Consider the following 21,539-nt stretch of genomic DNA (forward strand, 5'->3'; position numbering starts at 1 on the left):
TTTCATGCCGGTCCAACACCCAGAGCCAGAAAACCGCATAAACATTCCGCCTAACATCATATAGGGTAGATAAGACAATAAATTATGAATGTCCGGTAACATGTACGCAAGCATAACAAACAGCATTCCGGCCAGCCACATCGTTATCTCAACCCCTTCGGGCCCCACGTTGGGCGCCAATTAGGACTGTCGTGGGTTATGTTGAACCGCCCCACACACAGCCGGTCACTCCCCCTCCCCCACCCCCAGGAATGAGGGAGAGAATTAAAGGATAAACGTGAAACCCGTGGGTTGAGATAAGAGTGATTTAATACAGATGATTTAATACAATGTAGGTGCTCACCACCCCTCGTATGCGAAGCCCGTCTCGTCCCGAAAACTGCAAATCCCGGACGAACGCGAGGCCCCGAAATAGAGAGGGGCAGAGAGGGAGAGAAAGAGAGAGAGAGAGAAAGAAAAAAAAACAGCAGAGCAGCAGCGCAGCAAGCGCAAAAGAGCAAAAGTGCAAAAAGAGCAAAAGCGCAAAAGCCCCTCTTCCCGGCTGACCCTCGCTTTTATACTGGGCATGACGCTGCATGATATGGAATACTAATTGGCCAGTTTGGCCCTCAGTCTTAAGTTCCACACAAATGACAAGGGGAATCGTGTCCCCCTTGTCCCAGCTATGCTCCCCCCTTATCCTGCCGTGTTTCTGTACTCCGCACACTGAAAAGTCCTTGGAGTTTCACTTCCAACCACAAACATCAGCTTGCTATCAACATTCTTCTCAGAGTGAGCCTCTGAGTGAAACCAAAACAGGGAGCTCTTCTGGCTGTTAAAAAAAAACTCTGTCCCAGCTAAAACTGGGACAATGGGGAGCTGCCATCTCACCAAACAAATGTTATTTGTTTAAGTGGAAATCCTAATGTAGGGTACAGCCTATTGCTTGTAACAGAGGGATAAAAGGGTGTTTTCCATTTTGGATGAGTAATTGAGGTAGTAATCCATGGAGCGTTTAGATCTGAGAGCTGGGGGGAGCGATTCCACTAGTACAGTTTGTCCCCAGAACAGGAGTAAGTCAGGATGATTTGGGAGAGCTGACAGCTAGAGTAGTCTCTCTGGGCTCTGATAGAGGAAGGAGTGTGAGTAACCAGGTGGAGAAGGCCACTGAGATTCTGTTTCATCTGCTTTAATAACTCCTTTGTAATGGAACACAAGCCAAGATGACCTTGGTCAGCTTGAAAAGAGCCGCAGGGCTTTAGCAAAAGCACGGATGTAAATCACTGAAACCAAAGCAGTCTTTCTTTGCTTGGCCAGAGTGTGAAGATCAGGATTTAGACGACAGATCTCTGAACAAGCAGTCAATCCGAGAGAGGCGGCGGCCAAAGGAGAGGCGAAGAGGCACCGGCATCATTTTCTCAACAAATGATGTAAGTTTGAGTTCCTTAGAGAAGAGAAACTCATTTTGTAATATTCGGGGTAAATTTCCTTCCAATCCCAACCTTTGGATTTTTTTCCAATTCAGTCAGTTTCCCGTTGCTCCAGCTCTGTTTCAGACTGGCACTTCCAAAGGAGTCGAATCCCCATTTGGCCCCTGTAAAACCCAACAGCAGCCTCTGGGGCGCCTGTTGGTGAGCCGAAAATCAGTGCCATGCTTGCAGAATTGTGAAAGAGCCCACATGGGAGAAGAGAGATTAGAAGCCTAGTTTCTTTGGAAAAAGGAGATCCACTGGAAGTATTTTCAGATTCCTCTGAGCCCAAATTTGGCTGTTCTATAGGCCTCCCAAAAGGAAAACACTGAGGAATAAAACCTGTGTCTGGATCCCCTGCCCAGCACCAGCGCACACACACAGCACGAATGCAGAAGAGCTGCCTGTGGCGTGGCCGTTTCTCTTAGTCCTCATTTCAAAAGGATTTCTTCAGTCTGAGGGAAGAAATCCAGCCCTCCAAATCTTGGTTAGACACTCAGGTAGGGAAGCAGATCACCTTTTTCAGGAGAGAATAAGTATTATGTAATCATGGTTAAGAACCTGCAACAATTCTAGTCCAGCTGTGGACACAGAGCCTTCCTCGTGCACCTCAGGGCTAGGGGCTGCCTGCACAATACCATGAAAAAAAACCACCCAGTGGTCTTCCCTGTGGCAACAGTGGGTATGTTGAATATTTGGAGTTACAGACAAGTTGAACAGCCCTGCTGAAAACCTCGGAATTTCTATTGAAAGACTTCCCGCAAACACTCTCTTTTTATTATTTCCATTGATTGTTACTTTTTTTTTCACTTACATGCCAAATGCAATTTTCTTTTTTTATTTTTTTTTTCCCCTGTTTTTTTAGTTAAATGCTTTACAGCTTGCCCAGTTGTCTACTGGGTCATTGTAGCAATACTACTGGCTTCAGAGCAGAAGGCAAACCACTTCTCAGAGTTTTAGTTCGTTTCCCCATTGTCTCTTTACGAAACTGCAGCTACAACTTCTGGAATACTTTGAGTTCAGTGTGGAGTCAGCCGTGATGCCGTGGCAGTTTACCGTTACTCCATGAAATCCTGGAGCTGTTACAGAGAGGCAGAGGGTTACAGAGAGGCTGCGTAAGTGCGAGCTATCTAGGGTGGCTAGGCTTTCCTCCTGGAGTCTGTTTGCAGCAGAGGATGTGCTTTGGAAGTCGATATTATGTCCGCGTTTCCGATACGCAGCTGTCCGAAGTTTGCTCCCTACGTACACTGAGGAGTGCTGCTCCTCCTCCTGCGGGCTCTTCAGGAGCATGCAAATGGCAGTAGCTGTCTTGAGAGTAATTCTGTCCCCAGGACCAAGATCTAAATGGCCATTAGGTTACTGAACCTCATCTGATCATCAGCCAAAACACATCTGGACAGGCGTTTCTGTTGAAAGCCGCCATCTTAGATCTACCATCATAAGCAATGCGTTGTCTCCTGTGGTAAGATGTTGTGGTCTCCAAGGCTGCCTAGTGAAATCCTTTGCTTTTCATCCTAGGATGACGATGAAGTTGATGGAAATGAGGAAGTGAAGGAAACTCGGGTAAGTGAAAACTAAGTAGTTGGTATTTCACTCTGGAGTGTTGGTGGTGAGAAGTCTTCTATGGCTTTACTTCTGTTCACATGGGAGGGTCAGGCTGTGTTCAGGAGCTGAGTATGAACTGGGGGTGGTTCGGAGTAGCAAATTGCTTACTGATTTCTCGTCTGAGAGATAAAGAATGTCTGTAGCCTGGCCTAAGATCAAAAGTTGGCTCTTGGAGAGCTGCAGAGGCAGTTCTCAAACCCAGAGAGGCTGGAGCAGACGCAGGGGGTGAGCACCCTACCGAGAGCGCGGTCGGAAGGTGCCATGGCCGGGGAGCACCGCTGCCGGGTGTCCTGAGGAAGGCGCATGACCTTGTGTCTCCGAATCGCCCTGATGCTGTTATTTGGGACAGTACGTTTTGTATTCCTAAAATCTGCCTTCGCGTCTCCTCATGGGTTGGTTTTCTTGTGGGGGAATTGTCTTGACAAGCAACACATCACAGATTGTCCATCGTTCTCGCAACAGTCTCGTTGTCCTTCGAGGCCCTTTCTTTCCCTTCATAATAATTATTGAGTCCTTCCAAATTGCCTTGTTTTCCTTCAGTTTTGTTTGTCTTTGTATAAAACGCATTTGAGCCTGACATCATGACTTACCCTCACAATGTTAAAGCTAAATACGTTTCCAGGCTATTACAGCACCATGTGCAAGACCTGGGAAAAACAGCAAATTTAAGGTTGCATAGGGGTCAGCCTGCTTGTGTGATGTTTAAGCTTTGCCAGAAAAGTGTTGAACTTCCGGTAGCCTTTCCACATACGTAGCAATTCAGTAGAGTGAGTGAAGCATCATTTTATTGAAATTAACTGCTTCTTTGCTGAAAATTTTCAGTAACGCTCTCCAGAGTATAATTTTGTTTTTCTTTTTGCAATATTCAGCCAAAATGGGGTCAAGTCATGGTGAGCCTTGTGGGGACCAGAGACTCACGCGCTGCTGGGATGGCTCTTAGCCTGTGCTTATCTTTCAGTGCCAGCCTTTGCCTTCCCAACGCTTACTTTGCAACGTGAAAAGCAGGATGTTCCTTCCCACGGAAGCGTGACCTGCTTCGAGTAGCCCAGTCCTTCCCACAGGAGCTTCTGTTCGTAGCAGCTTTGTTAAATCTTCCACTGAGCCCTGCGTGAAAGATTCAGCCGTTTATCGTCCTTCAAATTGTTTTGACATTTCTGCTGTCTCACAGTAAGACTGAAGGAGGGGGATTTTGTAATGTGTAAAAAATGATGGTAATAGGGACACCTTGTTTCCAGCAGTCGTTTAGACTTGCTGGAAATGTCTTGTTCTTCTGGGAAGTTGTCCCAGATTAACTAAATTAAGACAAAAGAGTATCTGAGGCTGCAGGTTTGGAGGCTTCCTAGAGTCTCGTCTTAAAATTGCTGAAAACTCTATTGAGCGCAGTCCTCACTGCTCTTGTGAATGGGTAAACTGCACTTCGTAAGAACCCACCATGTGTTCCTGCCCAAAAATCCAGGGTCACTGAGTCTCTTAGAATTAATGATGCTCTTTTCCCCCAAATTAATAGCAAAAAATCCTTTTGTCTTACACTTCCCACAATTTTCTTGTGGGTTCCTGTCTAATAGCAAAGCAACTTCGTTCAGTTCCCTTGTCTCCTTTGTGCTCGTGCTTTATGGCAACATTCCCATTTTCTTACACTTCTCATGTGCTTTAGCCCCTGGTTTAGACTCTCCTTCCACTCTACTGATGCTGTTTTTCCCATTCTCCCAGTCCTCTTCTTTTTATCTAGTTTCCAGTTAATTTTCTTTTCTGCATGCCTCCAGCATCATGTCACTTGGTCAGCCTTCACTGGTTTATTTTACATCCAAATCAGAGAAATTTCCGTCCTGCTAACTGGCCATCAGTTTGGCAAGGAGCACGGAGCAGCTACTTGCTTTCAGTTCTAGTACCAAGCAGGAAGTACAGTTAATAATCATTAATTCATCAATAATAATAATAATTCTAGAATGGCAGGTGCCACCATTAAAGTTGTGAACTTGAACACACTGAAGTGCCCTCTTTGGATTGCAGACCCCCAAAGACTCTCCTGGTTTTGTGTGAGCAGTCATTTTTTTCCTCCAGTGTTTATATCTTGGCTGATATTAGGAAGATTTTTCACGGGAGCCAAAAAAGGCCCTACTTGACTTCCCTCCTCCAAACTATGCAGTGCTGGAGTTTAGAAAAGGAAAGGTAGATGCAGTTTTTTCAAAAAGGAGCAAATACATGTTGTTCTAATTCTCAGAGGCGGATGAATTATTTTGGCTGAAACTTATGAGCACCAGCGTGGGAAACCAGCCCCGATGCTTTGGCTGAGCTTTAGGCAACTGCCAGCGGTCTCGTGATGGGACGTGTCAGGCAACCTTCGTGTGTTCGCTACCAGCCCCACCTTCCTCCTGGCGCTGTAGACTGCTTGGATGCCTTGTGGAAAGTTGGAAGAGCAGGCAAAGTTTTATTGTGGAATAAACGTTCAAGAGGACGAGGACTTCAGCTGGAAAAAGCCTCTGGGGAAGCAGCTTTAGGAGAGCTTTTTCTGTGGTTCCACTGGGAAGGATGTGTAAGGCAAGAGCCTTTGTTCCGTCTGGGGAGACCTGAGCTCGAACCAGAGGTGGGGAGAAGTGTTTGGCCACAGTCTGATCCCTGTTTCTCAGAAAGTATAAATTGCGAGTCTGAAAGATCATGTTAGTACCAGGCTGAGCAGTGTGAGCAGGCTGGTGTTAGGAAACTGTTCCTGCTCCCTGCAAGCCAGTGACTGTGAAATATCAGTGAGAGTCCGGTCATGGTGGGGCCAGTGAGTGTGGAATACACAGAGTCATGGAATGGTTTGGGTGGGAAGGGACCTCAAAGATCATCTGGTTCCAACCCCCCTGCCATGAGCAGGGACACCCTCCACTGCACCAGGTTGCCCAAAGCCTCATCCAACCTGGCCTGGAACACTGCCAGGGATGGGGCAGCCACAACTTTCTCATGAGTATGATTATGAATACAGTACAGTCAGTGCAGATGCCAATCCGTGGCTCTAGTTTGGGATGCAGCATTTGAAGGACAATGGTGAAGACTAAAGAAAGTGGTTCAATGTTACATTTTGGAGAGCATTTTCCTTATTCCTGGCTCTTCTGGCTTTGAATTACACCTGATTTCTGTCATCTCTATTACATAGCAGGAGAAATTTGGAACAAATTTGGAAGAAAAGTGTATTTTAAATGACATACCATACATAACAGAAATAGGAAAATGTTTGTAATCGTTTAAAGAACTTTATCTCCTTGCATTCCTCTTGAGGGATGTTATAAATGTGCCTCACTCGTGTGGGGGAGAGTTCATCCAGGGAAAGCTTGATGAACTCTCTCGAACAGCGGAATGCACTGAGTGTCGTGTTGGTAAAGCAACAATTTCTGGGCAGTAAAAGTGTCAAAGAAAACATCTGTTCTCATGAACTTCCTCCAGGACAGTCTGTATAGCACCATATAAAACCCAGAGGCATTAATGGAATTAACTTCTATGCAGGAATAACACCAAAACGTGTGATTATGGATTACAGACACAGGAAGTGTGTTAAAGAGGCTCCGTTCTTGTCTCCCCATACTTTGATTTACAAAGCACGAGTGTTTTAAATTCTGCAAAACACTATTCCAGCCCACACTGTTTTGTAAATATTATGTGTTCTGCCTAATCGTACTGTTAACGTGAAATCAGCAGATGCAACTGGATACTAATAAAAACTAAATTTCCAAATTAGAAGGACTGAATTTCTAAACTCGATTCCATGAATTCTAAGGGAAGACCAATGACCTGGCAAGTTCCTTATGCAAACAAAATGCCTGAATGTTACAGCTGTTTCAGTTGTGATTTGGGAGTCCTGATTTTGGTATGTTTACTTCTCACCTATATTTTTTGCTTTTGGTGGCATTTTATCTTCTGCAGAGACTTCCAGTTTAGCTTCTGCAGTCGTGCTGTTTAGCAAGTCTATCTTTTAAAAAAGGTGAACAACTCAAAGCTCAGAAATAGCTTTCGTGAGTGTTTTGTGACATGCCTGCTGTAGCCAAACTGCCCCGGGAGTCCTAACACCCTCCCCCGGGTCCCGCTGCGTTGCTGCCCGCTTGCTCCGTGCAGCGCAGCGCAGCGCGGTGCTGCTCAGCCGGAAGACGTGCCCGTGGACTGTCTGTTTCAGCTGAGGAAGGCTCCGAGTCCTCTCCTTTCGGGACTCAGATTGCCTAATTTGGTAAGGTATGTCTTCACGGGCCGCGCTGGTTTGCTGAGATACAAGGGAAAGTTGATTAGTAGAAGGGGACCAAATAGGTGAACGTCTTGCTGGCCGATAGGAGAGGGAAATCTTTTCATCTAGACAGCGCTGTGTGGTACCGTTCATCCTGTGTCTGAGTGCTGCGAGCCCGGGGTCCCTTCTGGGGACTGAGGATTCAGGTGTTGTCCCCTGGTTTTACCCCTGAGTGTTTGCTCCCAGCACAGATGCGGGGTGACGTGGGAGGGAACCCGCCTGGCCCACGTCCGAGGGGAACGTCGGTGGTGCTGTGCGCCGCGTGCGCCACTGCAGTTACATTATAGAGAGGTTAATTACGTGTAAAGTGAGGCTGTGAGAGATGGGCTGTTTGTCAACAGAATGCTGCAGTGGGTTGTGTCCGCTGCGAGGAAGGGAGAGCTTTGCTGTGTGTACAGCTAGCAATAGAAAGCTGAGGCTAAACCAGCAGAAGGTGGCTGCAAGAGCATGAGCTCACGTTGTGCCGTAAAACCTTACATACGGTGAGGAACAGTTTCATTGTGTTCATAGTGCCCTGGTTTCTTTGGGAGGTGGAAGGGGAAGACGCTATAGAAATTTAAATTCATTCTGCAAATATTTCTACAAAGCAGTTGTACATCTGCCCAGATGATTTGCCTCATGAGTTCTCCATCCTAATGTGCTCGTGGTTGGTTTTTCTTAACCTTAATGTTTTGAGAAGGGCATCAGACTTGCTGTCTGCTATCCCTGTTGATAGAGCATTTAAATCATCAGCGTGGCTGCCCAGTTCCTGTTTACAGTTCTGGGAAAACATATTGTTTGTGCTTAAAGCCAGGGAATCCAACTTGGCTCTGTAGCCTCCAGGGTTACAGCTAAATACGTTCAGGTTAATTCCTCTAATTCAACGAGTTGCAGAATTAGGAAGGTGTAACGTGAAGCAGAGTCTGTGGTGGAGATGGAGATGAGTAACACAAAACCAGCTAAAATCCAATCTGCGAGTCCCAGGAAGATGAAGCAAACTAGCGAGTCCTCCAGGAATGATTTACAAGGTCACAGGCTCGCAACTATTTAAGGTAACTTTATGCTTTAACTTCTTGTTTAGCAAATTACTCTCACAATTTCAATGTAGTCCGAGGTGACTGATCTTTCTCAGTTGTCAGCAAGTAGTTTCTCCTGGAGCAACGGAGCTGAGGTTAGCAACACATCGGATACCCACCAGATCCCTTGGCTTTTGCTGGCATTGCTGGGAGGTCTGTGCAGCCAGTTCAAATTATCCCATTTCACCCCAGGGTGCTGTGCCTTTGCCCATGTGGCAGCTGTCTTGCAGGTGTCCCGGGATCCTTTTGCTTTCTTTCCAGAAGGAACTGGGAGCAGTGCGATGGATAGGGTGGCAGCAGGATCAGTGTCATGTGTTTGCATCTCTGCACCTTGGTGCAGTGTGGAAATGGTGCGGCTGCTCCAGGAGGCAGGACCAGCCACATTCGGTGTGGCTGTTAGCCTGGACCTGTTTGTCTGAGGAGCGGCATTGCTCCTTGGACCATATCGCAAGGACAGAATAAATCTAACTATTGTTTTATGTCTAATTACATTTATAATTTTTGACTTTTTAAAGGTTAGCAACATATGTTTGTGCTTATACATGTAATGGAGCATCATGTTAGTTTTTGTTTGAATCTCATCATGACACGCTCAAAATTACTGAAAGGAATCACAGAATCATGGAATGGTTTGGGTTAGAAGGGACCTCAAAGATCATCCAGTTCCAACCCCCCTGCCATGGGCAGGGACACCCTCCACTACACCAGGTTGCTCAAAGCCTCATCCAGCCTGGCCTTGAACACTTCCAGGGATGGGGCAGCCACAGCTTCTCTGGGCAACCTGGTCCAGTGCCTCACCACCCTCAGAGGGAAGAATTTCTTCCTTAGATCTGATCAAAATCTCCCCTCTTTCAGTTCAAAACCATTGCCCCATGTCCTGTCACTACACACCCCTGTCCAAAGCCCCTCTCCAGCTTTCTTGTAGCCCCTTTAAGTACTGGAAGAAAAATATCTCAGCCCCTTAACTACTTACAGCAGGTTCTCTGCCCCACTGGGAGCTGATGATCGTACTTTGTTGTCAGTCGTCCTACAGGGAGAACGCCTCTCCTGATATGGTTGAAGACGTCCTCCAAAAAACCTGATCTGCTGGATTAAAATTCCTGCATCCAGCAGTGGGTGTCTGGGTAGCCCTTCATGGCTGTGTCCTGTTGACACGGCTGCCTGCCTTAGAGAATAGGTGGATTTTACACGGGCAGTAGGAGATGGCTTCAGCAGACGTAACTCAAATGTGCTCCTTTCTCCCCCTTCTCACCTTCTGCTGGCAAATGATGCTTTGTGGCACCGTGGCAAAGCCCCTGTGAAGCCGATAGTCCTCGTTGCCTGGAAGTACCACACAGAATGGTGTGGTCTTACGTTTAGGTAGTAAATTATTTATCTCCCAGATATGTCCAGAAGGAGCAAAAAGCAGAAGCTGCGTTGCCAGATGGCTAACAAGGAATTGAAGAGTAATCTAAATTTGTTTGGAAAACTGAAGTCAAATTCCCTGGCAATAAAATATCTTTTGGAAACTATCATTGTAGGAAAAATCGTGTGTTCCAGTGATTCAAGTGTGATGTTGTTTGTCCCCCTTGTCTTTAAAAGGTCACTTTTTGTTCTGACTTTATATCCTCCCACATGCTTCTCTTCAGAAAGAGCCTCATATTTGGAAAGTCATTGTTTCCCTGCTAGAAATAACATCTTTGGCAGAAGATACTTCATTATTTGGTAGGTCAAGATGGAGGATCCTTCCATCCTGCCTGCCAAAGTCCTTCCTGGCAGGAATTTCCCGCCGGCTTTGGTTGAATTCACGCCTTGGCACGTTTTTGTGCTCGCTACAGTAGGTACCTAGCACAGAGTTAATGCTGGGTGCTGTTAGGCGTTGGTTTTTTAGAGAGAGAGAGGCTTTTATTCATTGCTCCTAGATGTCATCCTTGGGAGTGAACATGACCTTCTGCACCACAATCTGCTGCTGTTGAAGGAAGGCCAGAAATAGGCTTGAGGCATAGTTAGATAGCAATGTGTTGAAGTTATACGTCTCTTTGGCCAGTGGCACCCAGAATATTGCTTTGTGTCAGCCAGTTGCTTCCACAGACACAGTGACAGAAAGGTTTTAGAGCCGTGGAGGGGCTGGGGCGGGTGGGAGGTACCCAGAATGTGATGAATTTAGATGAAGAGCAAAACGAATCACGACTCTGTTGTGAGTGCCCTGAGATTTCTGTTTCTCTATGTCATATTTTGGAAAGTCCCTTAGCTTGAAATAGCTGTGTTTACATCTGGTTCTTATATTAGCGTTTGCTTTCTCGCTTTCCCTGCCATGGCCTGTTAATATCTTTGCAAATTTTTGCTACATTCCTCCTTTGTAACTCAGCATGTTTGTGATTCTTCATCCTTTGTAAGAAAGCTGGATCAGGGAAGAGGGAACCTGTCAGTAAACGCTTGCAGAGCACAACCGCTGAACAACTTCAACTGGAAAATATTATGCTCTAACACTGCTTTGTCCTTAATGGAGGTAACTGGATGAAATCACTTGATTTTTGGTGTGAAACTGGACTTAGTGGACAGTGGAAAGCAGCTCTCCCAACACAAAAAGGATATGGAGCTGCTGGAGCAGGTCCAGAGGAGGCCATGAAGATACTCCGAGGGCTGGAGCACCTCTGCTCTGGAGACAGGCTGGGAGAGTTGGGGCTGTTCAGCCTGGAGAAGAGAAGGCTCCGGGGAGACCTTCCAGCACCTTCCAGTACCTAAAGGGGCTACAGGAAAGCTGGAGAGGGGCTCTGGACAAGGGTGTGTAGTGACAGGACACGGGGCAATGGCTTTGAACTGAAAGAGGGGAGATTTCGATGAGATCTAAGAAAGAAATTTTTCACTCAGAAGGTGCTGAGGCACTGGCACAGGTTGCCCAGAGAAGCTGTGGCTGCCCCATCCCTGGAAGTGTTCCAGGCCAGGTTGGATGAGGCTTTGGGCAACCTGGTGTTGTGGAAGGTGTCCCTGCCCATGGCAGGGGGGTTGGAACTGGATGATCTTTGAGATCCCTTCCAACCCAAACCATTCTATGATTCCATGATTTTATCATGCTGCTTTTTTTGAAGGACACATGGCATTGAGTTGGGGATAGAAGCCGGACTGTGCAAAGACAGAGCCAGGTGTCGGATGGACACAAGCAAGTTGTCTGTAGACATCAGCCTTCCCACCGGCGCGTAGATGTCTTGGGGGTTATGGCATGAAAACACACAGTGCTGGGGTCACCCCAGGCCTCTGGTTTGTGGCCCTGGCTGAGTTTACAGCCCTCAATGGAATCAAATCTGTGGTCTCGGAGACTTTTATTTTTGGCCAAGTGGTGACTGCCACATCTGTCTCCCTCTGACGGTGTCTGTTGCTGCAGCGTCGTTTTATTGCTGCTGCTTATTGCTACCGCTGCCGTCCCTTTCTGTAACGTCATCCCTTCTGGAGATGATGAACTCGAGAGAGTTAAATCCTTCTCCCTATTCTGCAATTTTCTCTTTAAATTTGGTTCTCAACCTCTGAAGTTAGGGAGGTCCCCAGAGGTGCTGGGTACCTTGTCCATTCTTCCAAAAACTCAATTCTGCTCCACAAAACTGCTGGAAGATTTTTCTCCTACATCCATAGTTTAACACTTAGAGGTGCTAAAATGACGTTTCTGTGCTCAGAAAGGTGCTTTTTTTTTTTTAACTCTCTTTACACTGCTTTTTATTTTCCATATTTGTAAGAAAGCAAAAAGAAAAGAATTCTGAAGTTTTATATTTAAAATGTGCTATTCTCAGCCCACGTTAAAATTATCTGCTCCTACTGCCTAACGCTAACCCAGGTGTGCCTGACGGGTGCAGCTTCCAGTCTTTTTGTGCCAGATTCAGTGCCGGGAATAAAAAGTGGGGGAAGTACGATGCTGTACGTGCAATTCTAGCCCGCCGGCTGCCGCGTGTCTTTGGGAGGGAGGGGAGATCCTTTTCTTCTGCTCCCTAGCTGCGAGACGCACGGCCAGATCGGCTGGTGGGAATCCTTGTGCACTGCAGATGAAGCCCGTTCCCTGCTACGGTTGTATTCCATGTAAGGCAAACTGCTGCAGTGCCTTCGCATCACGTTTGCAGCACGGCCTGACCAATAATAATTCCTTTGCTACAGCCCGTCAGCCTTCTGCTACCAAACAGAACCATTACTGCCTTTTTCAGCTCTAAATAAACCCTGCGAAGCTTTAATTGAACCTGTTAAAGCTTGCATAAAAGTTTAAAGTGATTTATTGACGGTGTTTTAAAGTGGGGTTTATATAGCGTGTATTTTCAATCAACTTTTCATTATCCAAAATAACAGTGGCTGGGTGTTACAGGGAATACAGCTGCTACAGCTTTGACCCTGAGTTGTCCCACGGAACAGCAGCACGCTGGATTCTTACCGTGTGTCTGCAAACTGGATTACAGTTCAGAGGTACTGGGGAGTTAACTGTTCAAAAAAGGTTTATTATTACAGCTTTTAAAGAGCGGCTTTTTGTCACGTCTCCTGGGTTAAGGAGCAGTGCTGCTAATTCAAAATCATCTCATTATGTGCTGAAATGAAGTTTCCCTGCAGAACCAGCAGAATTTCTTTGCACAAAAGGCGATGGTACAGTGAGTCACGGTGTGAGAGCAGGAGGGTTATATAGACTCAGCATTTTCTTTGCAGGTGAATTCCTTTCCAGAATTCTTGGTAATGTTCTGGAGACGTTTTACTGCAAGGTCTCATGTAGAGGAGGAAACAACTGGTTCCCAGGTACTCGAGGTGCAGTAATCATCTTTTATCTGGCTGTGGAGCCCTGCTTGTTAAAAGACAATGGTATTTCTGGCTCATCAGACCCAATCCCAGATCGATCACGGGCTTTTCCTTTGCCAACAACGAGGCTGACGTCTGATTTGGATGCAGTGGAAGCAAGCGCAAGGCAAGTAAGAAGCTCTGCCAGGGACAACGCTGTGACACCGTTTTGGGTGTGCAAAGACTGCACATTATTTGGGCTTAAATAATCACAAATATGAGACATCTTGAGGTGAAGAGGATCACAGGATTTGTTCAACTTTTCCCCCTGTATAAATGTTATTACAAAGGGGAGGTAAGGCACTTTTTGGCTGTGGCTTTCAGTTTTGTATGCCAGTCCAGTAACATAAAAACAATAGGAAATCTAATCTTGACTCTGTTCTCTGTAGCCCACATCAATAGTTCAATAGTTATTGGGTTTTTCATGTTTCAACTGAATTTCTCTGGATTTTTGACAGAACTACTTTAGACCCAGAACCATTATTTTATGGGCATATAGTGCCTTTGTAGCCTGGCTCTTGGAAACAACTACCAGAATAATTTATTTCGCTCCGTTTCGTCAGAGAAGTGTCATGACAATAAATGTGCCTTTAGAATTGATTTAAGTGTTGCATAAAATATGCATTACAGATCCCAGTGTTTCCCTGGACTGGAAGATGCCTCAACACACAAACTGTGCGCTCTGCAGGTGGGAGATGCAGAAGTGTGAGGGTGGTGAAGATTCAGCACACAGCTAAACTCTGTGGAAGAGGTGCCAGCGGTGTCTGGGGTTGCGCTGAGCAATTAGCGGGGGCATTTCTCTGCTTCTCAAAGCAACGTGAGCAAAGTGGTCTCCGCGACCTCAGCCCCTCCCTCCTGCTGCTCATCCGGTTGGGTTACAATTTGCATCTTGCCTCCCTACAGTACAGCCCCCTCGTTCTTGCGTTGCTTGGCCCAGTGCAAGAGAAGGTCATGGTAATGGTGATACCACCGGTGAGGCCACATCCTCCAAGGCTGAGCATGTTATTAGTTAGTCCCAGCGTGCCTGACTTAAACTGTTCTCCAGCACTGAAGCTGGCAAGGAAGGGCTCCTCCGTGTTAGCGAACTCTCTTACCCTCCAAATCAGCGTGGCTGTGTCCAAGATGCCTGTTGGCAAGGTTGTTCATGAAAGAGCATGGTTGACCAAGGACAAGATGGTGCCAGAGACCTTCCGACAGCTCAGTGGTCTGCAGGATTGTGCGCTGGTGGGCAGGGATGGTCCTTGACTGTGTTTAATTTCACAGATGTGGCCAAGGAGACCCTGTGGGAAGGTGTGTGGTGTGGAGAGCGTCCTGGTGCTGTGTGGCCCCAGTTCATGTCTTCAGCTCAGCCTTTCCATCAGCCAAGCCTCATGTAGCTGGAGATGCCAACGTGCTCTCCAATACGTGCCTGCTCGAGGAGATAGGGAGCTTTGGCTACGAATGAAAGAAGTCAGCTGAATGGGAAGTAATTCAGTGATGTGATAAACCTGACGTGGAAAATGACAGCTAGGACTTTGAGAAGATAGTTTGGGAATAATTTGTTCCAAAAATACCAACCACTTTCCCTCATCCTTCAAGTTTTATTAGAATTCTGGTCTCCCAAGAGAGCTTCTCCTTTCCTTCTCCTCTGTACTCCTGGAGAACATGCCATGGGCTCACATCACCCGTGAGCATCATTCTGCAGCTCTGGTTTTAACTCCTGGCTTTGTTTCCCATTTTTATCTACTGCAGGTTGGAAAGTTACAGTGCTGCTTAAATTTATTTCATCAGTGTCACCTTCTGTAGGTGAAGATTTACAACACAGATGAAAGGGGTGTTTGTATTTTTCCCCTTAAATATTTAGCTTAGGACTTCATCCTTTTTCTGGTGTGTCATTTTCTTGGATATGGGTCCTCTTCTCTAACTAACTAAAAAAATTGGGTGCAAACGTGGGTGTCATCACTAAAGGAAGGGAGGATCAGCCACCTGAAAGGAAAGAGGTCTGAAAAGAATGATCATAGCCAAGACTGTTGCTCTAAGTAGAGGAAATAATTGCGTTGCTGTACTCAAAGACGAGAAGAAAGTTTGGAAGTGATGTTGCCCAGAAATACGTTGCAGCATGAAGTTACAGGATTTGCACCCAGTGGTTGTGGAAATGCTCATGGAAGATGATGATCTCTAAGGTCTTTTCCAACCTAGCAATCTATGAAGATGTTTTTTGGTCTGCATATCCTTCTGGTAGCTGTTGTAAACCTTCCTTCGCCAAGTAAGCGGCACCACAGCCGTAGCACAGACCAGGCTGCCGAGGAATAGCCTTAATGGACAGGATCCTAACTGATCTAAGCCATGACCTTGAATATTACAAACATCAGGACAGAAGTGCTGCCAAGGAAGAGTCGGGTTTCATACGTGCACAGGGGAAGACTTGAAAGTGAACCGTACAGAACGGCAGGAAGAAACCCCTAAATTAGGCGCCTCTGTTGAAATAGCGATGAAAGCCGGCGTGTTTTGCCGTATTGCATCTCGTTCTGCTGCCTTTTCTCCTGGCTAATGAGGACACTAATTCTCATGCCACCCCTTCTCTTTAAAATGAGTTATTGTCCACCAAGATGTGTTTGGGTTTTGTTTTTTTTTTTCAATCTGTGAGGCATCTGCACTGGATGACTAATTAACTTTTAATTAGTCAGGAATAGAGAGCTTGGGTTTTGTTTTGGTTCGAGGCTCAGGCTGTGAGTTCTGTACTGAAATGCTGATTTTTTTTGAGCTTTCCCACCCCTCCTTAGCAGAAAGGTGACCGTGGAGGGATGCGGCAAGGGTTCATGTAGGACTGGACGGACGGGGAAGCGAAACCCTGCGATTTGAAGCTGCCGAACTCCACCTTGGTGACTCAGCTGGGCTTTGGCAGCCGTATAATCGTGGTTGAGACACTCCGGTCTGCTGGTGGCTGTGCAGGTTAGCCCAGTTCCAATTACACCTTCTGTTTTGAAACCCCAGAAACTGAGACTGGTGCGAAAGGATCCCCCCGGCGTGTGAGAGTTCTGTAAACAGGCGTTTGGAATGTCTGAGTTACCTGTGGTCTCTGCGCGGCGGTCGGGCTCCAGACTGCGGGAGAGGAGGAGGGTGGGGGTGATGAGTGCCACAGATGGAGGCTGGAAAGATCAAGGTCCTGCCACTGTCTCCTGGAGCAGCAGGGTGCCTGTCACTACCTTCTTGCCTGTCTGGACTTCATTTCCATACCTTTAAAAGGGAATGCAGAAATATCACCAGGCAGAATTAGACCTCTCCAAACTTTTTTTTACTTTTTTTCCCCCCCTCCTGCAGTCAGTGAATAACAAATCTCCTCCTTCCTCATGATGAGGTATCAAGTAGAAACCTGATCTCGAAGTGACTTGCCTCGAGAAGGCCGATCCAGCAGCCCTGTTTCCCTCTCTCCGTGGTCACGCAGCGATGCTGCATCGCCCCTGGGTAGTGAAGATGCTGGATGGCAGGAGAAATTAATGCAGCTGCTATTCCACGCCCCTTCCCCACCTATGTGTGTCTGTAAAATTACACGCTTGCCAAGCAGTGTGCAAAAAAGGGGCAGTATTTCAGATCAACAGAGAGAGATCCAAGTGTAGTAACACTCTTAAAATATTTTTTATAGAGATATCCTTCTGCACTTGCTAGGAAATATTTCATGGTAAAGCAGCCTGTGGAGCTGGAGCAGAACGTGCGCTGCAGGTGGGTTAACCCCAGGCACCCAGCGGTGGATGGGAATGAGTCCGGATGAGGACACGTCCTTCGGGGTGGTACTGGTTCATTAATGCTGCATTACTGGAACTCGTCCAGTGCAGATGCCCGGACTGATGCCTTTCCAGCAAAGAAAAATGTAGATTTGCAACCTTATGGTTGCAAGATTGTATTTGGTGAGTGAGAGCTGTTACGTCCGCGCACCCACTGAGTGTTCGAGGGCGTTTTTCGAATGAAGATCCCACGGGTTGTTCAGATGGGACATAAGGGGACATCTCGGAGCCACTGCGGAGCGGCTTTCCAGCGAGCTGACTTGTGCAGCAGCAGCACAGCTCAGCGAAGAGCTGGCTGGAAGTTTGGCTAGAGGTACATGCTCTCCCCACCCTTTTTTTTTTTTTTTAATTTCCTCCAAGCTCCTCTCCCCTCCTCGATCCCAAACGCTCGTCTGAACGAGTGTACGTTCCATGAGCTCTGTGTCACCTTCTCGCAGCTCTGAACGGGCTTTACGAGCAAACAGCAAAAACCCCGTTGTGCTGCGTGAGCGTGTCCTCCCTTTGGGGGTACGAACTGCCCCGTGCCCTGGCAGACATCTCCCGTTGTCGCGGCCGCAAAACACGTGCTGGAATTGAAGCTTTGCCATCGATTTGCCTCCGAGCTCCTGCCCGCAGCCTGCCAGGCCTTGGGAGCTTGTGAGTTATTTTCTTTTCTTCCCCTCCTGGTTTTGGATAATTTTTTCTTTTATTTTTTTTTTTTTTTCCTCCTTTTTTCCCCTACAAGTAGCAGCCCAAATCCCAAGCTGAAAGCGAATCGCTGCCGCTGGCCGCCCTCCAGCATTCCTCATGGAGCGAGTCAGGATCTGGAATGTCAGAAGGCAGCGGTGGGGAGGGCTGGGAGAAGCCTGCGCGTGGGTAACGGCGCCCGGGAGGAGGAGGAGGAGGAGGAGGACGGAACAAAACACAACTTCATCTGGACTGCCCCTTTCCAAACCAGCGTTTGTTCCTGATTTATGCTTTTTCGTTGCGCTTAAAGCATGCGGCTCCGCGCAGCGACGGCAGAGAGCTCGCAGCAGCGCTCCGAAGTAAAACAGGTTTTGGTGTTCTGTTCTGTTCTGTTCTCTTCTTTTCTTTTTTTTGTTTTTTTAGCAAAAGCTTCGTGTCTAGATAAAACCAGCTGGTTTGCCGGCTCACTCTCTTGAGCCGAGAGTTTTTTGCCTCCTGCGGGTTTGGGAGGAGATCGCTCTGGTCCTGTGGCATACGCTCTGGACGAGAGGAAATGTCCTTTTGTGGAGAAGTCAGGATGGGGCCCGGTCGGTGAGGCTGGCACGGAGCAACGCCCGGCGCTGGAGCACAGCGAGTCCTTGACACTTTCTCTTCTTCTCGGACAAGAAACATCGTGGAGCCCCAGCTCTCCCTGCAGCAGATTAATGCCTAAAATTATACACCCTAAACAGCAGGGTTTAATTACCAGAGCTGTGAATAGTTTAATTAGTTTGTTCTGACCTTGGAAGAAGGACCTGCCGAGCACCATAGAGCAACGGGAGAGCAAGACTTGTATTGCTTCTCAGAGACTCCCAGACACACAGCGCGAGGCCATGTCGTCCCTGTACACCAGGAGTAAAGAATATACCCGCGGCAGGAAGGCTCAGTCAGATTCTCCCCCGTCCTCTCCTTCCCCGATCGCAAAGACGCTCAGAGTAAGCAGCTTTTTCCTTTCTGTATCACACGCAGACCTGCTGGGCACGTGCTCCGAGCAGAGACTGGAGGTGGCGGTTTGTTGTCCCACCCTCAGACCTGTGTCGTGGTTTGCTTTGGAAAGGTGATGGTTTAAATTCAACTTGGGAAGGGGCCTGTGCAGCAACAGGTTTTAAGCAAACTGCCGGAGTCCTCGCCCGGCGTTGCTAGAGTTTATGGCTGCAGGGGGTTGCTGTGATGGTGGTTCCCCCCCGTCCTGCTTTTCACATCGCTCTCCTGGTAGGCTATTGCTGGCTGAAAACCTCGCCGATGAAAATGAGGCAAAACCTGACCAGCTTGTTAAACTGCACTCTGCCCAGAAACACTTTGGTAAGTTGTGGCTGCCCCATCCCTGGCAGTGTTCCAGGCCAGGTTGGATGAGGCTTTGGGCAACCTGGTGTAGTGGAGGGTGTCCCTGCCCATGGCAGGGGGGTTGGAACGAGATGATCTTTGAGGTCCCTTCCAACCCAAACTGTTCCATGGTTCTATGATACTGCTGGTGAAATGAGGTTTGCCATCCAGCTTTCACCCTTGGGGCTGGGCTGGCCTGTGGTATAGTTCAATAATTTCAACAAAAATAACAAAATGAAGAAAACCACCTGTAGCAGGAGGCAAGTCAAGGGAGTTAACTAGTCCTCCCCAAACCAGAGCTGATGTCCCCATCTATCAAAGTGTCTGAAAGTTGGGAATGTTTCGTAACGGTGTTGCTAATGTCTCCGTGTGAAGGGCTGTCACGAAACTCTCCTGGTCTGTGTCGTTATTCCGGCAGTCTCTTCTCCGTCAAGAAACATTATCATGCCCGAGTCAAAGCCCGGAGGAATTAGTTTTAGAAAGGCAGGCTAATTTTAGATGTAAGCATTAAATTAATCTGAGCACTGGTGTTTGCTCAAACCAGATACGCATTGTCTGCTCCTTTTGAAGTTGACAGACCTTAGTTTGGAAAAAGCATTGCCCAAAAAATATAAATATGATTTTAACCCACTGCCTGATGTTAATGGAAGCGGTTCCTGACCTCTGGAACTTCAGCCGCAGGGCTTTCGTGGCTGTTGGTTGCCCCCGGGCTGTTAACTGTTTAACCCAGGAGCAGGAGTCTGTGCTTTCTTCCTATCTGCAGTCAGGGTATCTCCAGGGAGGTTTTAGATGATCTAAAACTCTCCCCTGTGTGCTTAGATGAACTTTCTTCATCAGTTTTTACAGCTGTGCTTACCATTCCTCGATAAATTGCACAGTATGGATAACCAGCCTCGTAGCAGGTGGGGAACCTTCCACACGTGCTCTTACTCCTCGAGGAAAGCTGAAAATGTTTTTATTTCTTTCAAAACCCAAGTTTCTTAAGGTCAGTCATGTTTGGCAGATGCAGACTGACGTGTTTTCCCCCCCGATGCATTAAGGTGTATGAACAAGTGACGGGCATCTCGCAAGAGCCGTGGCTGCTGTGTTCGCGGTACGTGCCTGTCTGCTTTGGTGCAGACTGACAGGAGGTGCTGGTTTTCTCTGTCCGTAGCCGTGAGGGGATGGCACATTCTTGGGGGGACCCCGTGGGTGCTGGAGGAGGTGGTGGGAGCTCTTGGGTGGGTACAGAAAGGTGCCGGGTGGGAACGGGGAGGGCCTGGAGAAGAGCTTCCATCAGCTCCTGGTGGCAGTGGGATTTGGGTGAGAACAAACACATGAGCAGGGAGATTTTGGTGGTTCTTGCAGTAGGGATGGTAACGCCAGCTGTGGCTCCGGAGCATCGATGCAGGGGGGAAGCCAGCCGGGGAGTGCAGCAGCATCGACTCACCAGTCGGTATAGAAAACAGTCCTGGTGCAGCCTGGGTTATGGAAATAGCCCATACCTTAAAAGGCTGATTAGGGAGGGATTTACTTCAGGCTAAAACAAAGTATCTGAGTTAACTCTTTCTCCAAGACTAAGTAATTCTGCCATGAGAAAGAGAAATAATGGAGTGCGGTGTTCTACTGCTTTGTCCCATGCATGTGTTCCCCCGTGCCCACAGTCACAGCCACCCTTGCCGCAGGGTGCCACCAGCCTTACTAAAACAGGTAGGAACGTGATATCTTGGAGTCTTTTGTCTTTCCATCCACTCAAGATTGATACCAGGAGACCTGTTGGACTCTAAACGTTCCCAGCTGAGCAGGGGTGTGAAAACACACAAGCAGGCAGAGAGCCTGACGTGTGGTACAGACGTGGAAAAAACCTCTTAGAGAACCAGACAAAGCAAAGAAGGTTTTAACTTATTGAGGTATCGGTGCCAAGCAGCTGCATCCAAATGTCATTGGCAAAGCGGTTTCCGACGGCATTCCCTGCTGTGCGTGCCGTGCTGCTTGTAACGTTCCTCCTCAGGTGTTAGGATAATATTGCATGTGGGGCTGCTTCTGCCTTTAATTGATGAGATCTCCTGAAGTGCACTGCTGAGAAGGGTGAGCACTTTGCAGTGAAGATGATGCAAGGGCTGGAGCACCTCTGCTCTAGAAGACAGGCTGAGAGAGTTGGGGCTGTTCAGCCTGGAGAAGAGAAGGCTCCGGGGAGACCTTCCAGCACCTTCCAGTACCTAAAGGGGCTACAGGAAAGCTGGAGAGGGGCTTTGGACAAGGGCATGTAGTGACAGGACACGAGGCAATGGCTTTAAGCTGAAAGAGGGGAGATTTAGATCAGATCTAAGGAAGAAATTGTTCCCTCTGAGGGTGGTGAGGCACTGGAGCAGGTTGCCCAGAGAAGTTGTGGCTGCCCCATCCCTGGAAGTGTTCAAGGCCAGGTGGAATGAGGCTTTGGGCAACTTGATGTAGTGGAGGGTGTCCCTGCCCATGGCAGGGGGGTTGGAACTGGATGATCTTTGAGGTCCCTTCCAACCCAAACCATTCCATGATTCTAACTCATACAAGTCATTAGAAAGGAGACTGTGGGATCAAAAGGCAGGCGGAGGAGATTCTAGTGAGAGCGGGGTGTTGGTGTGTGACCACCCCC

The 21,539-nt window shown here is 47.7% G+C and overlaps 1 protein-coding gene across 8 annotated transcripts in view; it reads left to right on the forward strand.

Annotated features, from left to right (window-relative positions):
* Positions 1-21,539, forward strand: part of PPP1R12B (protein phosphatase 1 regulatory subunit 12B) — a 137,945-nt gene that overhangs the window by 90,320 nt on the left and 26,086 nt on the right. For 7 of the 8 annotated variants that reach the window (XM_086627101.1, XM_086627100.1, XM_086627095.1 and 4 more), the window contains 2 exons: positions 1,297-1,409; positions 2,967-3,011. In XM_086627101.1, coding sequence (XP_086483227.1) covers positions 1,297-1,409; positions 2,967-3,011 — 158 coding nt within the window. Of the gene's footprint in view, positions 1-1,296; positions 1,410-2,966; positions 3,012-18,438; positions 18,541-21,539 lie in introns of those variants that run through there. The other variant, XM_009992675.1, reaches the window with a different exon arrangement.

Source organism: Tauraco erythrolophus, chromosome 27 (assembly GCF_009769465.1).
Source record: "Tauraco erythrolophus isolate bTauEry1 chromosome 27, bTauEry1.pri, whole genome shotgun sequence".
NCBI classification, from domain to species: Eukaryota; Metazoa; Chordata; class Aves; order Musophagiformes; family Musophagidae; genus Tauraco; species Tauraco erythrolophus.